Source organism: Typopeltis vanoorti, chromosome 23 (assembly GCF_054136105.1).
Source record: "Typopeltis vanoorti isolate ZY-2024b chromosome 23, IOZ_Tvanoo_1.0, whole genome shotgun sequence".
Lineage (NCBI taxonomy): Eukaryota > Metazoa > Arthropoda > Arachnida > Uropygi > Thelyphonidae > Typopeltis > Typopeltis vanoorti.
Genome location: NC_143571.1, coordinates 14,360,236 through 14,378,078, shown reverse-complemented (window position 1 = coordinate 14,378,078; position 17,843 = coordinate 14,360,236). Strand labels below are relative to the sequence as shown.

Sequence of the window (17,843 nt, the reverse complement as noted above, 5' to 3'; positions counted from 1 at the left end):
TTACTATAACCTACATTTAATGATTTAAAAAAAAAAAATATATATATATATATATATACTCACACACACACACATACATATACACATATACATATCTACACGCATACATTGTCCATGCAGTTAGCCTAGTGGCTGTATGCTTCGCAACCATATGCCTGGGGAAGGAGTGTCCTAGGTTCGATTCCCTTCGGTGACGTGAGGAGCTGAAGGATCTTCCTTGGCTGTAGCCAAATTGGCGGTCTTGGGCGTGAACAGTAGGGTTTCCCCTTGGTTTATCCTGGGGTTTTTCATCCCGCAAAGCAGGCAAACTGGCCTTGAGAACTCAAGACTACAGGACATAGGATGCACCAGGGTGTAGGGCTGACCACTTTATCCTGGGAACGGTTTGAGGTCCGATGATTAATAAACCCTCGACACCACAAGGTAAAAGAGGGTAAAAAGAAGATGAGATACGCACACGCACACACATTGTGTGTGCATGAGCACCTGTACACTGCACTTTATTGGTGAACTGTTATTATTGTGATTATCATTAACATCAGAGCTCCATGGAGTCAGAGACTCACCATGGGAGATATACACACCATTGCATACAATGCTCATCCAACCATGCCTTAAATGTTGAAAATTTATTTATCACTAGGTTAGACTATAATAGATTTAGTTTAATCCTTTATCCCAGTGAGAGCAAACAAAGTTTGCACCTGAAAATATCTTCAGGACTAAATATAGTGTTGTACTATCTTATCCAGTAAGTAGTGCAACACCAAGGCAACTCGTGGCAAAGGTGGAGCAAGCTACCAGGCACTTCTAACCCAGTATCTCCCATAATGCAAAACACATTTCCTATGTGGATATGTATACTGTTATGCATTAAAGGGATTGGCCATCTACCCAGACTAGTTTCGACCTTTATTGAGGTCTCTTCAGTGGGAGCCAGGCCCAGAGCTGGAGATACCAGGCAGAAGCAGTAGCAAGTCATCTGTGCCTATGGGAGTTGCCAAAAGGTTTATCACCTTTTTTAAAAATTACTCTGGATTTAGAGAAAGATGTTGAAAATTTATTTATCACTAGGTTAGACTATAATAGATTTAGTTTAATCCTTTATCCCAGTGAGAGCAAACAAAGTTTGCGCCTGAAAATATCTTCAGGACTAAATATAGTGTTGTACTATCTTGCTCCACCTTTGCCACGAGTTGCCTTGGTGTTGCACTACTTACTGGATAAGATAGTACAACACTATATTTAGTCCTGAAGATATTTTCAGGCGCAAACTTTGTTTGCTCTCACTGGGATAAAGGATTAAACTAAATCTATTACATGCCTTAAATGATTCATTGTGTCTACATTCACAGCACACTCAGGCAATGCAATCCACTCATCAACCACTCTCCATGCAAAGAACCTTCTCCTCACTCCTCTGTTCACATCCTCCTCATACAGTTTCCAGCAAATGCCTCTTGTTCTATCTCCCCTCCCCTCATTCTATGAAAAATCTCTTCCATGTCAACCTGATAACAACCCCTGACTAGCTTATATGTTTCAATCATATTCCCCCCCTCACCTCCCTCCTACTATTCATGAGGCTTTGCAACTTACATTCTCTCAATCTGTCCTTGTATTCCACATTCTAAAGACCACTGACAACCTTTGTGAATTTTCTCTGGACCCTTTCCAATACATTCTTGTAACAATAAAAACTCAGCGACCAAGTCTATGCACAATAATCCATATGAAACCAGATTGAATGCATTAATTGATGCATACACAATGGCATCATAACCTCTGTTTCTGTATGATAGGATCCTCTGAATCATTGCCATTATCTGATGCGACATCTTCACAACTTGTGCAATGTGGCCCCTGAATTGAAGGTCCATGTCCACCATCACTCCTAGATCTCTCATCTCCTCTACTTCCTTTAAAGTTTCCCCACAAATGTATACTTTGCATCCCATCATTGCTTACCAAATCTCAAAACCTTACCCATTCCAACTCTGAATAGACAGTTCCACTTACCTCCACATTCATGTAATTTATTCAAGTTTCTTGTAAGGCTATAACATCCTCTTGACTCTGCATTGATCTCCCCAGTTTTGAATCATCTGCAAATCACTAGTTACACCTATTCCAATATCATTAACATACAAACTGAACAACAGTCATCCCAAAACTGACCTCCTTCCCTGCAGTATACCACTAGTGACCTTTCTCTTTTGGGATACTACATCCTCATATACAACTTTCTGATACCTATCTGACAGCCAGTCACTGATCCAACTCAGAATTCTGTTGTCCATTCCCATTTGTTTCAAGTTATTTAAAAGCTTGTCATGTGACAGTTTATCAAAAGCATTTGCAAAACCCAAGTACACCACTGCATATGTGTCTCCCCTGTCCAAGGTATTTGTCACCTTGTTATAGTACATAAGCCGGCCTGGTTGGCCAAGTGGTTAGCGTATCCACTCTCCAGCCAATAGGCTGCAAGTTCGAATCCCGCAGTGGGCATGAATGTTTGTGATTGTCTGTGAAAATAACAGTGGTGATGGTGGACAGCAGATGGCGTTGGTGTAGATGAGGTGACTTGTGGATGAGGTGGAGTGGTGGAGATAGAGAGATGTAGAGTAGGTGTCCTCCCTCGATGAGTCTTAGGACTGCCTGGAGGTGTCAAATAATAATAATAAGTAAGTTAGTGAAACATGATCGCCCTTTAATAAAGCCATGCTGTTAGCAACCCATTTCTGTATCCTACCTCTCACCAATCTCTCCAGTACCATCACCACAACCCGAGATATACAGACTGGTCTATAATTTGAAGCTACAGCCTTATTACCACCTTTATGCAGTAGACCAATTTTACCCTCCTTCCACTCCCTTGGAACCTGTGCTGTTGTAAGTCTCTTAAACAGTTATGCCAATGCTATTGCCAATTCCCTGGAACATTCCCTTAAGATGCATAGTGATATGTCATCAAATCCTATCACTTTATTGACATCGAAGTTATTAAGTTAAGGGATATTACATCCCATCCCTTAACTTAAATAATTTCACGTCGCCGAATTGAAGCCTTTGTCTCTTCATATAATTAGTAATTTATTAGGACACCTTCTTGGCAATTCTTATAGTAGGGTATGTAAGTTCTGTTCACTACAACTTGGTATTATCTAGGTCTACTTACACACTGATGAGACCTCAATAAAGGTTGAAACCAGTCTGGGTAGTAACCTTCTCTCATAATGTAGAACAGTAATACAACTCCTAGGAGCTGGGTTTCACATTATAAGTAAATACCAAGAACAGTAATCGGAGCTTGCTCCACCCTTACTATGAGTTGCCCCATGTTGCACTACCATATGGACTATCCAGGTATTTGCTTACGCTTGGACTTGCCGTGGGATGTAATATCCCTTAACTTAAGTAATTTCATGTCGCTGAATTGAAGCCTTTGGCTCTTCATATAATTAGTAGTCAAGGTTATTCATTTCCTCAAAGCAAATACCTCCTGCTCACTCACAATTAAGCCATCCTTTCCTATGTTCTCTACACTTGAGTTCTGCATGATTCCACCTTGATCAGGATTTCATTTCATTCATTTTCATTTTGTATGGCGATTCAATGGCCGTGAGCCCCTTTTAAGGGGAGGTACGGCACCACCTTAACCCCCCCCCCCCCCTTTTTTTTAAATCTGGGCTCGGGACCAGCACAGCTGACAATTCAGACCTATGGCTGGAGGGATTGTCTTAAGTATTAATCACTGTATCCGTGGGTGTTCACAGGGCCGGTTGGCCTGCTTGTGGGATGAAAAACCCCAGATAAACTGGGGAAAAAACCCTGCTGTCCATGGCCAAGACTGGCTAACTTGGCTATGGCTGAGGAAGATTCTTAAGCTCCTCACGTCGTCGACAGGAATCGAACCTAGTACACTCCTTCCCCAGGCATATGGTTGCGAAGCACATAGCCACTTGGCTAACCATGCAGACTTGATCAGGATGAAACACCCTTATAAGCTGATCACTGAATACCTCAACAATATCATCTTCTGCAGTCGTTACCATTCTACCACTTTCATCCATTAACATCATCTTACCATTTGATTTTTTAACAATACTTGTGACATAATCATTAGAAATATATATACACGTTAGCACAATAATGTTAATTTGCCAAATATTTCAGTCTGAATATTACAGACCATCTTCAGTGGCTACATAGGAATAATTTTAAAAAAACAAAGTGGAATACGAACAATTGATCATTCATACATAGAACGTGCCGCGTGATGTCATATCGCTAAGTACTAGAAGAGTAAACATTTTGTAAAAAACATAATTAAAGATATTAATTCAGAAATTCATATAATGATATTTATATGAATTTCTGAATTAATATCTTTAATTGTTTTTTACAAAATGTTTACTCATCTAATACTTAGCGATATGACATCACGCGGCACGTTCTATGTATGAATGATCAATTGTTCGTATTCCACTTTGTTTTTTTAAAACTATTCCTATGTAGTCACTGAAGATGGTCTGTAATATTCAGACTGAAATATTTGGCAAATTAAACATTATTCTTGTGCTAACGTGTATATATTTCTAATCATCTTACCATGATCATTCTTCCTCCTACTTGCCACATTTCTAAAAAAACTCTAGCATTTTTGATTTGCCAATTTCTGCTCATACTGTACCTTTGTTTTCCTTACTGAGTCACTCTTCTGGCATGTTCTTTATACTCTTCATGTGACTCATTATTACCATTATTCATCTTGTACTTCCTCCAAAGTACTTTCTTTTTCAAGACTTCATGCTTAAGCTCCACATTCATCCATTTTACACCGACCTTATTCAGCCTTTGGCCTTCGGAATACAATCACACATTGATGCTGTTATGTATTTCTTTGTCAGTTCACATGCAGCATTTATTTCCTTTCTGCTCACCTCCTCATTCCATGTTATAGCTCCTAGCTGTTTTCTAAGCTTGTCATAATCACCAGCCTTATTATTCCACATATATCCTTTCCTAACAAAAGTCTGAATTTGACTAGAAATCACAACACAGGTGATTTCTTCATAATCACTTTCACTAACTGGAGGAAAGTGTGAAACCCCCTCTCAAAATTAGACCCTCTGATGAAATGATCATATCTAGAACTCTCGATCCTCATGTGCCCTGCTTTATGCTGCCTGAGATAATTCTCTCTCAAGAACTCAAGAAATTTGTTTTCCCTATCCAATCTATACTGCCATAATTAAAATCACCAATAATAATAATTACCCTTCCTTTGTTCATTAATCCAAGTTGTTTATACATTTCTTTCTTCCTTACCACCCTCTACATTTCCAGGCCTATGACTTGACTTACTTTACTTTTTGCTCTTTATAAGGTGCATGAGGCCACGAGTATAGCATGCCATCTTCTTTGGTCCAGTGCCGCTTCTCTTGCTCTCCCCCAGCTCGACCATCCTAGTTTGTTTCATTTTTTGATTACCATCTGGCGCCATGTCATTTTGGGTCTTCCCCTCTTCCTTTACCATCAGGTGTCTATGTCAATGCTATTCTTGTGTTGGCATGCATTCTCAATACATGGCCTATCCATGTCTATCTGCATTTCTTTAACTCTATTGTAATGGGTTTGGTTTTGTTGTAAATTTCAATATTTGAGATTTTATCTCATCTTCTTTATACCCTCTTTTACCTTGCAGTGTTGAGGATTTATTAATCATCGGACCTCAAACCGTTCACAGGATAAGGTGGTCAGCTCTATACCCCAGTGTATCCTGTCCTGTAGTGTTGAGTTCTCAAGGCTGGTTTGCCTGCTTTGTGGGATGAAAAACCAGGATAAACTGTGGGGGGGGGGACCCTACTGTCTACGCCCGAGACCGGCTAACTTGGCTATGGCTGAGGAAGATCCTTCAACTCCACACGTCACCGATGGGTATCGAACCTAGGACACTCCTTCCCCAGGCATATGGTTGCGAAGCGCACAGCCACTAGGCTAACCACGTGGACTTGAGATTTTATTTGGCCAGTAAATTTTGAGAATTCTGTAAAGACATTTTGTTTGGAAGGCATCTATTTTATTTTCTTGTTGTTTGGTTAATTTCCATGATTCACTTCCATAAAGTAATAAAGATTGAATAGTTGAGTGCCACTTCTCTTGCTTTCGTTCTTTGATTACCTTCCGCCGCCATGTCATTTTGGGTCTTCCCCTTTTCCTTTTACCATCAGGTGCCCATGTTGGCATTCTCAATACATGGGCTATCCATGTCCATTGCTCCTCCCACACCTATAGCAACAAGTAAATATATCTTCCTCTCAACCTCCATGTTACACCACATCATAACCATTGCCACTATTTCCCTCTTTCATATCTACCTTATGTGGATTTAATTCTCCTGCTATCATCAGTAGCACTCCCCTCTTCCTTCTTGCCCTTTCTATCCTCACAAAAAATACTGTATACTTCCATTTCTATTACTGTTATAATATCTTCATTCAACCATGTTTCACTTATTCCAATGATTTTGGGGCAAATAAACTTAATCACTGAAACAATTTCATTCTCCTTATTTCTGATACTTCTGGCATTTGTAAGCAAACACCGCAGTTCATTTTAAGGTCTATAACCAATCCTATCCAAGCCATGTGTTGTTGTGATTTCCCCATCATACCTGTCCAATCATCTTTGTCACCACTTACCACACGTATCTTCTCAGGCTCAACTTCCCCACCAACATCAAAATATACTCCATCTTCATACACACATTCACTGACACTTTTAACATCCATATATTGGAACAATAATCCAATACCCCTGGTCTAGTCACCAGGAATCACCTTCTCTATCCAGACTGATCTGGATAGAGAAGGTTTTCCCGAGGCACTAGAATGCCTTCTAGTGCCTCGGGGAAAGTATAAGTACGGACCCGGATACAGTGGTCATTGCTTTTTCTGCAGAGTAAACAACTGAAATGCTCCTGGTCTCAGGAAATCAAAATGATTTCATTCTATCAATGATCTCTTTGTCAGAAGAAAAACTCGATCTGTTTGATATCTTGTTAATATCATCAAGGAAATCATTTTACTATGTTGCATGTTTTTCATGAGTTACACATACCATATTTTGATTCTGTGAACTTCAGTCAGCTTCCTTGGTACCCAGTGCAAGAAAATTTAATATGTCTGAGCTTGCTATGAGCAACAGCCATTAATAAGACATTCAAAATGTTTATAATGCAGTGTTCTTCACAGGAATCACATTATACAGGATGTTTCAAATTAAAGTACCTCTATTCAGAGCAATCTATAGAAGAAACTAGAAGTTGACAGTCAAACTAGAGCAGATGGGGTTGGATATTAGATTAGTGCATTGGATTGGAGACTGGCTATCTGATAGGTATCAACAAGTTGTGTATGGGGGTGCAATATCCAGGAAAAGGAAAGTCACTAGTGGAGTGCCTCAGGGGTCTGTTTTAGGGCCATTACTATTTAACTTATATATTAATGATATTGGTGAAGATTTGGATGGAGATATTCAGTTGTTTGCAGATGATGCAAAGTTGGGACGAACCATAAAGAGTAGTGAAGACGTTGTGGCCTTGCAAGAAGACTTGAATAAATTGAGTGATTGGGCAAGCAAATGGGGATGTGAGTTCAATGTTGCAAAATGTAAGGTTTTAAAATTTGGAAAACAAAGATGGGATGCAGAATTTATGCTTGGTGAGAATATATTGTTGGAAGTAGAGGAAATAAGAGATCTGGGGGTGATAGTGGATAAGGATCTAAAATTTAGGGGACACATTGCCAAAATTGTGAAGACAACACAAAGACTTCTGGGAATGATGAGGAGGACACTGACATGTAGAAGTAGGGAGATACTTGTTCCAATGTATAAGGCTTTGATTAGGCCACACTTGGACTATTGTGCCCAGATTTGGTCACCGGGTTTTCAGAAGGATGAAGAGATGTTGGAAAGGGTCCAAAGGCGAATGACTAAGGTAGTTTCTGACCTCTGGAATGTTGAGTATGAGGAAAGATTGAAAAGATGTAATTTGCAGAGTCTAGTGGAGAGAAGGAAGAGGGGAGATATGATAGAGACCTACAAGTTGGTAAGGGGTTGTTATAGGATCAATGGTGGAGAAGTTCTACAGAGAATAGTGGGAGATCAGGGGAGAACCAGAGGTCATCCCTGGAAACTGTATAAGGAGGGTGTGAGTAAGGGAGTGAGAGGCAGGTTTTTTTCGTTCAGAGTTGTGAGTGATTGGAATGCCTTGCCTGAGAGCGTGGTGTCTGCAAGTAGTTTGAACGTGTTTAAGACACAGTATGATGAGATGTGTGTGTAAGATAAAAGGACCTCCTAGATGAGACTTTGACTCCATGAGGTCTTGTTTTAATAATAATAATAATAATAATAATAACAGTATCTCTGTAGTAATAAATATTCTATTCATTTGGAATAGTCATTATTCTGTTTCTTTGAAAGAGTTTATCAACACTATTACTGACTTAAGAAATATTTGTTTATACACATTATTGCACATGAAATAAATGCATGGAAAAGACATTCAAAATGTTTATAATGCAGTGTTCCTCACAGGAATCACATTATACAGGATGTTTCAAATTAAAGTACCTCTATTCAGAGCAATCTATAGAAGAAACTAGAAGATGAATTTTGATAGGACAGTGAATTTTGCATACCATGTGAGCCGTTAGGTGGTATAAACAAAGGAGTGAGACTTACTACATTTGACTTGTGCAATGAGTCTCACTTTGCCTGAAGGTGCCTTGCTTGTGTTTTTATAGGAATGAGGAAAAATGCTGTAGTGGCACTTCACTAGTACAGATGACTAAAGACTGTAAAAATGCCCATTGACAACAAATGCAGTGTGATGCAAGGTTCATCAATTTGAGGAGACAAGCAGGAAGAGGACATAAATCGGAAATTCAACAAATGACTATGAATATGTTGCAAATGTAGGTTGCTGAGCAATCAAATGAGAGTGCTGTAGGTTCATGCAGTGCATGTGCGATAGCAGGATAGTTTAGATTAGACCTCAAAAATTCCCCAGGTAGTAATAACTAGGACTCGGATTATTAGGTTATAAAAAAGTGCAAAATATGCGTCCAAGTATACACTAAAAATATTTAAAACATCCGAAATATGGTCTTAAATATGCAAAAAAACTCAAACTATGCACCTAAATATGCCTTTATTAATTTATAATAATTCTGCATGGTTTAATTAAAATATCACACATAAATTAAAAACATAATATACAATACAAAAAATTGACATTTAAATAGTTACCTACTAAATGACCAGAAAAATGACTTAAAAAATTTGCTCATTTTTTTATTAATTTTTTTTTTATTAATTCCCTCTTTCTCTTTTCCTGTAACAAAGTACACTTTCATTTAAAAAAAAAAAAAACATAAGTTTATTATATGTTTTAATTCTAATTACATATGAACAAAAGTCTACTGAGTGTACCAGCCAATAATAAAAAGTATGATAGGAAAAATAAGAGTATGAGTGTGAACTTTAACAAAATAAAGGAGAGTGCAGTATGGAGATTCATTAGTACGAGGTGTGTTAGTAGAGGATTTGACAAAATCGTACCAACCTGGTGCGACCATCAAGGACGTAACTGATTCTATTAGAGAGCAAAAGGAAAGGGTGAAAGAAATGATTATTGTGGCAGGTACGAATGATTACGAAAAAAAAATTTTTTTTTTTTTTTTTTTTTTTTTTTTTTTTATATATATATATATATATATATATATGTATTTTTTTTTTTTTTTTTTTTTTCCCACCAGAGGTCAGGCCAACAATTGAGGTAGCGGTTAGTCAGTGTCTTTAACGAAGCAGTATGATTGTAGTATAGCTTGTTTCCTGTGTATATTTGTACGCTCCAGAAGATGACCTTAACATAAAGGTCTAAACGTCGAATTGTAAAATTTTAGTAATAGTAAACTAAAGTTTTTATTCAAACACGGTAGTTGTCTCCATAATTTCCAAAAATGCATTCGGATCACCGTGCAAGCCTAAAAGAAAGGAAAAGAGATAAAATGGAAATGATAGACGACCTGAATGAATTGTTTGAGGTAGCAAAAGAAAAGAGTGAGAGAGTTAGGATGATTAGTCTTTTGCCGCGGTATGACAGTGAAGTGTTTAAAAGGAGGGCCATAATTGCAAATGACTTTATGCATGAATTATGTATGATCAGTGGTGTGGAATTTGTGGATGTGTGGAGTGAGTTCGATGGGTGAAAGGATGTATATAAGATAGATGGCTTGCATTTGAATAGGTTCGGTGTAAGGAGACTTGAAAAAGTGTTGTTGGATGAAGTGGATGTGCAGAATCAGGGGAAACTAGATTTATTCAGGAGGGGGAGAGAGTAGGCATGCAGGCCTTAGGGAGGCAGTTGAGTGTATTATTATTATTATTATTATTATTATTATTTCGGGCGACTCCAGGAGTCCTTAGACTCTTGAGGGAGGCCCTAAACATCATGTCCACACAACTATGCAATTACATTCTCACAGTATCTATCATACCTTGCCTTGAACTCGTTCACCATCATAGCACCCACAACAGACTCTGGCAGCTTATTCATCTCATTTACCACTCTAAAGGTAAAGAACTCAGCTCTAACACCCCTGCTAACCAAATGCTTGCCCAGCTTCCATAGGTGTCCCCTAGTTCTCCCACCACCAGTCCTGATCTCAAAAATATCCTCTGAATTAATCCTATAGAATCCCTTTAGCAATTTGAATTTCTCAATCATATCTCCATTTTTCCGCCTATCAACTAGTTTCTGCAACCCACAAATCTTCAACCTGTTCTCATATGGTTCATTCCATAGACCTGTTATCATCTTAGTCACTCGCCTCTGGATCCTCTCCACCTCCTCCCCATCAAGAAGGAACCGAGGTGACCAAATCTGGGCACAGTAGTCGAGATGAGGTCTTATCAAGGCTCGGTACAGAGGTACAATAACTTGCTTGTCTCTGCTAGTCAAGGTATTTTTCAACAACCAAGTGAGTTGATGAGCTGATTTAGCTACTTTTGCAATGTGCCCCCTAAACTTCATCTCCCTATCCACCAACACTCCCAAGTCCCTGGCCTCATCAATCTCTTGGAGTACAGTTCCACCAATGTGGTATACTGCTGCTAATCTTTTCACCCCAAAATGCATAACCTTACATTTTGTCACATTAAATTGACATCCATTCTCCTTAGCCCAGAACTCCAATCTATCTAAGTCATCCTGCAAGACTTTGACATCTTCTGCATTCACTATTGCCCTACCCAACTTTGCATTATCAGCGAACAAATGAATTGTTCCACTTAGATCCTTCCCTATATCGTTAATGAACAGATTAAACAGCAGTGGTCCAAGAACAGAACCCTGCGGCACACCACTAGTCACAGGCCGTCTTTTGGACTCTACTCCTGAATAAACTACTCTTTGATATCTCTCCATCAACCAACCACCTATCCATCTCACCAACCCTATATCCATTCCCATATGTTGTAGTTTACGGATTAGAATTCCATGTGGTATCCTGTCAAACGCCTTTGCCAGGTCCAGCAGTATCACTGTAAACCCATTTCCCTTATCCAGTTCAGCCGTCACCTTGTTATAAAACTTGAGCAAGTTACTGAGGCATGATCTACCCTTCACAAAGCCATGCTGTCCTCTGTACAGTATCTCATTTTCATCAATCCATTCCTGTATTTTTCCCTTGACTACTTTCTCCAAGACCTTGACAACGACTCCTGATATGCTGATCGGTCGGTAATTTGCAACCATAGTCTTGGATCCTTCTTTATGCAGTGAAACTATTTTCCCCTCTTTCCACACCTTTGGGACTAAGCCAGACCCGAGACTCAGATTAAACCACATGGTCAAGGGCACTGATAATTCCTTAGCTGCTTCACGCAAGACCCATGCCGGTATACCATCCAATCCCACAGATGTGTTCACATTAAGGTTCTGTAATAGACTAGTCACCTCCACTTCATTCATCACTATTCCCGTATAAACTAATGGTTCCTTCATTTTTTCAATGTCACCACCTGGATGATATGCTTTTGCAAAGTGCACGCTCAGTAACTCCACTATATCGACGGATTCAGTGACCTCCTTACCATCGTCATTCCTTAAAATCATTTTGCCGTGTACAGTTTTTTTCTTGCTTGCAGCATATTGAAAGAACTGTTTGGGATTCTCTTTTGCTTGCATAGCTAGTTTCCTTTCATAATCCGCTTTTGCTTTTTTTACCACACACGTTACCTTTCTGGCCTGCACTTTATACCGTTCGTGTGCCTGCAGGTCACCCCTTTCTTTAAATTCCCTCCACAGTTGTTTCTTTTTTCGCAGCTCAAGCTTAATGGTGTTATTCATCCATTTAACCCCTACTTGTTTTACTATTCGGACTCTAGGTATACAATCAGCCATAACCTCCTGTAAATGCTCCTTGACCACTTCCCATGCTCTATCGACGTCCAGCCCTTGCAGTTGTACATGCCATGGCACTGATCCAAGCAATCTCCTAAGCTTGTCATACTTGCCAGCACGGTAATTCCACATATACCCTGTCCTTATGATCAAGACCTTATGATCACTCTCACCAATAGGTGGCAATATGGTCATATTCATTACAGTCAAATTCTCAGATGCTATTACCAGGTCAAGCACTCTCAACCCCTAGTATTTTCAATTACATGCTGTCTCAGATAGTTATCCCTTAATAATTGAATAAAATCCTTTTTCCTTCCTCACATGTGTCCTCTCCTCCTTACAATCAATGTTACCATAGTTGAAATCCCCCATAATAATTACCCTCCTTCCACTCATTTCATCAATTTCCCTATGCATACTATCTCCACCATCTATTCCATCACCTGGTCTATAGCAGCACCCAACTGTATATTTTATTCTGCCAGTCTCAATCTCACACCAAATAGCCTCAAATGAGCTCCTTTCACTATCCTGCGACACAACTTCAATTCTCCTTGACTGCAGTTCATCAGCTATCATCAATAATTCCCCCCCCCCCTATTTTATTCTCTCTGCCCCTCCTAAACACACTATAACCTACACATTCTATCCCACAAACTATATCATCTTCCGTCAGCCATGTTTCACTAATGCCAATAACCTGTGGCCAGGAAGAGCCAATCAAGGCCAAAAATTCTTCCTTCTTGTTCCTAATACTCCTGGCATTAGTATACATGAAATGCAGTGATCCCTTAGTCCCACCCCTATATTGATGCATTATTCTAAATGACCCATTCCCATTTTTTGTCCTTAGTGCTGGCTCGGGTACATTATATACATTCTTACACTCATCTGTCTCACTGATGTCTGCATATCCATTCCCCCCCCCTCCTTGGTAGTTCTAGTTTCCCTGGTTTTGCACATCCATTTTCACTTCATTCAGCAATGCTCTTTCGAGTCTCCGCACACCAAGTCCATTCAAATGCAGGCCATCCATCCTGTATAAGTCCTTTCGCCCTTCAAACTCATTCCACACCACACCGTCTGCATATCCTGCGCATAATGTCATTTGCGATTATGGCCCTCCTTCTAAACTCCTCTCTGTCATACCGCGACAACAGACTAACCATTCTAACTCTGTCACTCTTTTCTTTCGCTACCTTTAACAATACTTTCAAGTCCTCTCTCATAAAAATTTTATCACCTTTCAATTCATTCGTAATCGAGTGTATGAATGAGTATAATATGCCCGAGTGAATAAGGACAACAAATCAAATGAGATAGTTAGTATAAGGCATCAAGGTAGGGATGGGGGTAATGGGGGTCTAAAATTCATGTACACTAATGCTAGGAGTATTAGGAACAAGACTTGTCTGTTTGCTTAATGGGGAAATGGAGTAAAACCAGGTTTAAAATAGCTTGGTATCTTTAACATTTATTGTACCCAAGGTAAAATACTTTCTACATTTATATCTCCTCCTGAGATTTTTATTTAATAAGGTTAAAACACCTTATGGTAACTTGTTCTGGTAAAATACTTATAAGCTCTGTATTACTAAAATCTTGGTATTTCTAGCCTGGTTCCCACTGATGGGGGCTGGCATTGAGAGGCTCTGCTTGGGGATAGGTTTTTGCCTGTCTCTGAGTAGAGCCACCGCTGAGATTATGGCTTTGGCTGGTGGTGGGGTGAGCCTGCCACTGGGTAAAGCCAACGCTGAGAAGTTCTTCTCAGTGACGGGGTGAGCCTGTCATCGAGTGGAACAACGCTGAGTTGGACAGTCTTTCAGCCACTATGGAGTGGTCTAGGGATCGTCCTAATTTTTAGAGAGAGGTCTTTACTTAAATACACCTCGGTAAAGGTCGAAACCGGTCTGGGTAGTGACCCCTTGCCTTTAATACAAAGCATCATACATCTCCTCCAGGAGATGTGCTTTGCATTAAGGGTAAATATTAAGATTAGTGATCAGAGCTTATTCTACTTTTACCATGAGTTGCCTTGGTCTTGCACTACGTGCAGGGTCAGATAGACTTGCAACACTTGCAGGCATAAGCTTGATTTGTTTGTCTGTTTGCTTACTGGGGAAATGGAGTAAAACCAGGTTTAAAATAGCTTGGTATCTTTAACAAGATGATAGCAGGTCTGTGGAATAAATTTTATGAGAACAGGTTGAAGATTTGTGGGTTGCAAAAATTGGTCGATAGGCGGAAAAGGGGTGATACGATTGAGACATTCAAATTACTGAAGGGTTTCTATAAGATTAATCCAGAAGATATTTTGAGAATAGGACTGGTGGTGGGAGGACTAGGGGCCATACATGGAAGCTGGGCAAGAATGTGGTTAACAGGGGTGTTAGAGCTAGGTTTTTTACTTGGAGAGTGGTGAATGAGTGGAATAAGCTGCCAGAGTCTGTTGTGGGTGCTACGACCGTGAATGAGTTCAAGGCGAGGTATGATACTGTGTGAATGTGGAATAGTTGTTCTTGACATGATGTTAGGGCCTCCCTCGATGAGTCTGTAGACTCCTTGGAGTTGCCCGGAATAATAATAATAATAATTGTATAATTTAATAATTAGACTTAATTCATTTTATCTTTTACCTCTTTAAATTTCTCCTCTTTTTTTTTTTTTTATTAATTCTCTCTTTTCCTGTAACAAAGTATACTTCCATTTAAAAAAAAATTATAAGTTTATATTATACGAAGAATACATTTTTAACTTACTTTAATTGACATTTCCTCCCTCTTCTTCTTCGCTAATATCTTCTGGTAATCGATCACATTCCCTTTGCTGCTTTGCGGTATTAAGTCGATTTTTATATCTATTAATATCTATTAATAACTGTGCGACTTTCCAACTTCTTGATTAATGTTTTTGGTGGATCCCAAGAAGTACACGTTGCATTTTGTCTCGCTAAGCACTGCTTTGCTAGGATTCTGTCTCTCACAGTTTCTGTTTTTAATGAATTAGCTAATTTTGTTTTTATACAATTCACTTGTGAGAAAATTCGCTCCACGCATGCAGATGAATGCGGCAGGATAGTAAGATTTGTCATAAAATATGACAGCAAACCATATTTATTATTATTATACATGCCATCTTTTATGTCAGTCAATGAATGCCAATATCAAGGATACCAATATCTTTAGGAATTGGTAGATCTGATGCTATGAGACGATAACGTCTCCACTCATCATCTATTTGATTTAACCTAATATCATTAACAAGTGAGGGATATTGAGCAAATCTTTTCTTTATTTGCGAGCTAAGTTCCACAAGAACATTTAAACAATCATTTTTAAATCTCAAGAAAATAGAGTTATCTTCGAAAGGGTTTCTCTTTAAGTGCGCCATTGCTCTACCACCGAAGTAAATATCATTGACATTTTTATAGTTGTTTTGGTTTCTTGGATCAATTTCTGATAATTTAGCTGTTCTTAAAATCTCATCTTTAATGAAGCAACTAAGTAAATTGAGATATTCTGTTGATACATTTAGGAATAGTTGGTGTAACCTGAAATGCTCTGATTGAAAATCTATATTAAGTGTATTTACTTTTTCAAGAATATACTGAAGGAAAAAAGCATTGTTCTGGTTCCAAAAAGGCAGTAAGTGTATCATAATTTTTTTTGGCATTGTCAATTTTATCTGTCCTTGATTCATTTTGAAAGTATAGAACTAATGCATCATACTGTTCTAAAATAGTTGATACCACTTTTTCCCTTGACAGCCACCTGGTTTGAGCAAGTTTAGGAATTTTAAGTGTAGCTATATCAGCAGCTTCTTGAATGAGTACAAAATCTCTTTGCCGCTTAGCACTGCGGGAGAGGTAGGAGGTTAAATCCTTTAGAAAAGATTCTAAGTATGAGGGTAAAACACTGACTGCATGACTAGCGCATAGAGCAAATGAATGGAAAACGCAACACATCACAAAAATAGATGGGACATCATCTTTCAACAGTTTCTGAAATCCACTGTTAACGCCCATCACGGAGGAACAGTTATCACCACTAAACCCAATGTTATTGCTAAGGGGAATGCCATGATCCAGTAGAAGTGTTTTGACAGCACTGTAAACTTTCAGCACTTCCATTCTCTACACATACTATGTCTAGTAATGCATCAGCTACATCTTTTTTATCTGTATCAAAATACCGTACAACAACAGCCAAGATTTGAGTGGCGGAGATATCTGTACTCTCATCTATTATAATTGAAAAATTTTGATTCTTGCATATTTCGGTAAGTTGAGACTTTTCATGGAATGATATTCCATCCTGAATAACATAAGAAAGTTTAGTTTTCTTCATTGCCAACTTTCCAGCAATTTGGCTATCCGGAAATGCGCGTTTACACATCGTTACAAAATGATCAACTTGAGAAAATGGGACGTTACGCTCAGAAAAGAAGCTAGCAATTATTAACTCACTCCTAGCTAATTGTTTATCCTCTGTTGACGCTTTCTTATTAAGAAATTGAGTAATAACAGCTGTCGACTTGGCAGACTGATATACTTTTATGTTTGGCTGAATCTTCATGCTTTATTAGCGCAGATTTGTTTGCTGCCCTTAAGAACACACGCAATTTACAGACAAAAAATACTAGTTGTGGTGGTGGAGGAGGCGGGCGGTAGATGGCGTTGATGGAGATGATTCGTAGTAGAGGCTCGGTGTAGTGGTTGAGACAGTTGTAGGTGTCCTCCCGCGATGAGTCTTCGGACTCCTTGGAGGTATCAGGAATAATAATAATAATAATAATAACACTTACAGTAACTGGTATCTTTGCTGTAAACGTCTTGCTGCAGCCAATCTTTTAATTCAGGATATTTTAACCAATTTTCTTTAAATGCTTGACACTTCTGTTTTTTCTTTGATGGCTCCATATAGTTGGATTGGAAGTACCATAAATATGAAAATAAGTAAAAATATTGATCATTTAAACAATTTGTCAAACACTGTATAAGCACAAGAATCTCTACGATAACACTGCATGAGGTTGCGCTATATGTATGTAACGATGTAAAACCTCTGTGATAAGAAAGGGAAAGCGAAACCAGAACAGAGCAAAAACGGTTTATTTATCAGATTTATCAAAAAAAAAAAAAAAAAATTCGTGAATATAATAGTAAAATATGACAAAATTATTAAAATTCAAACTTTTGTGGGAGTTTTTTTATTAGCAATCCCTAGATAGCGGCTAAATTCCCTGGATCTTGGGGAAAATCCCAAGGAGTGGCACCCTGTACTACTGTAGTTGCTAATTAAACAGGATCATTGAATTAAAGAAATTAGTAATGCCAAAGTACAAGTTACGAATTACTAAAAATGAATTT

The 17,843-nt window shown here is 38.7% G+C and overlaps 1 protein-coding gene across 1 annotated transcript; it reads right to left on the bottom strand.

Moving 5' to 3' along the window:
* Window positions 1-16,070: 16,070 nt before the first annotated feature.
* On the bottom strand, window positions 16,071-16,604 carry LOC150093637 (protein ZBED8-like). The gene has a single exon (XM_090413238.1). It carries the CDS (start codon window positions 16,602-16,604, stop codon window positions 16,071-16,073), a length of 534 nt encoding a protein of 177 aa, XP_090269364.1.
* Window positions 16,605-17,843: the final 1,239 nt, after the last annotated feature.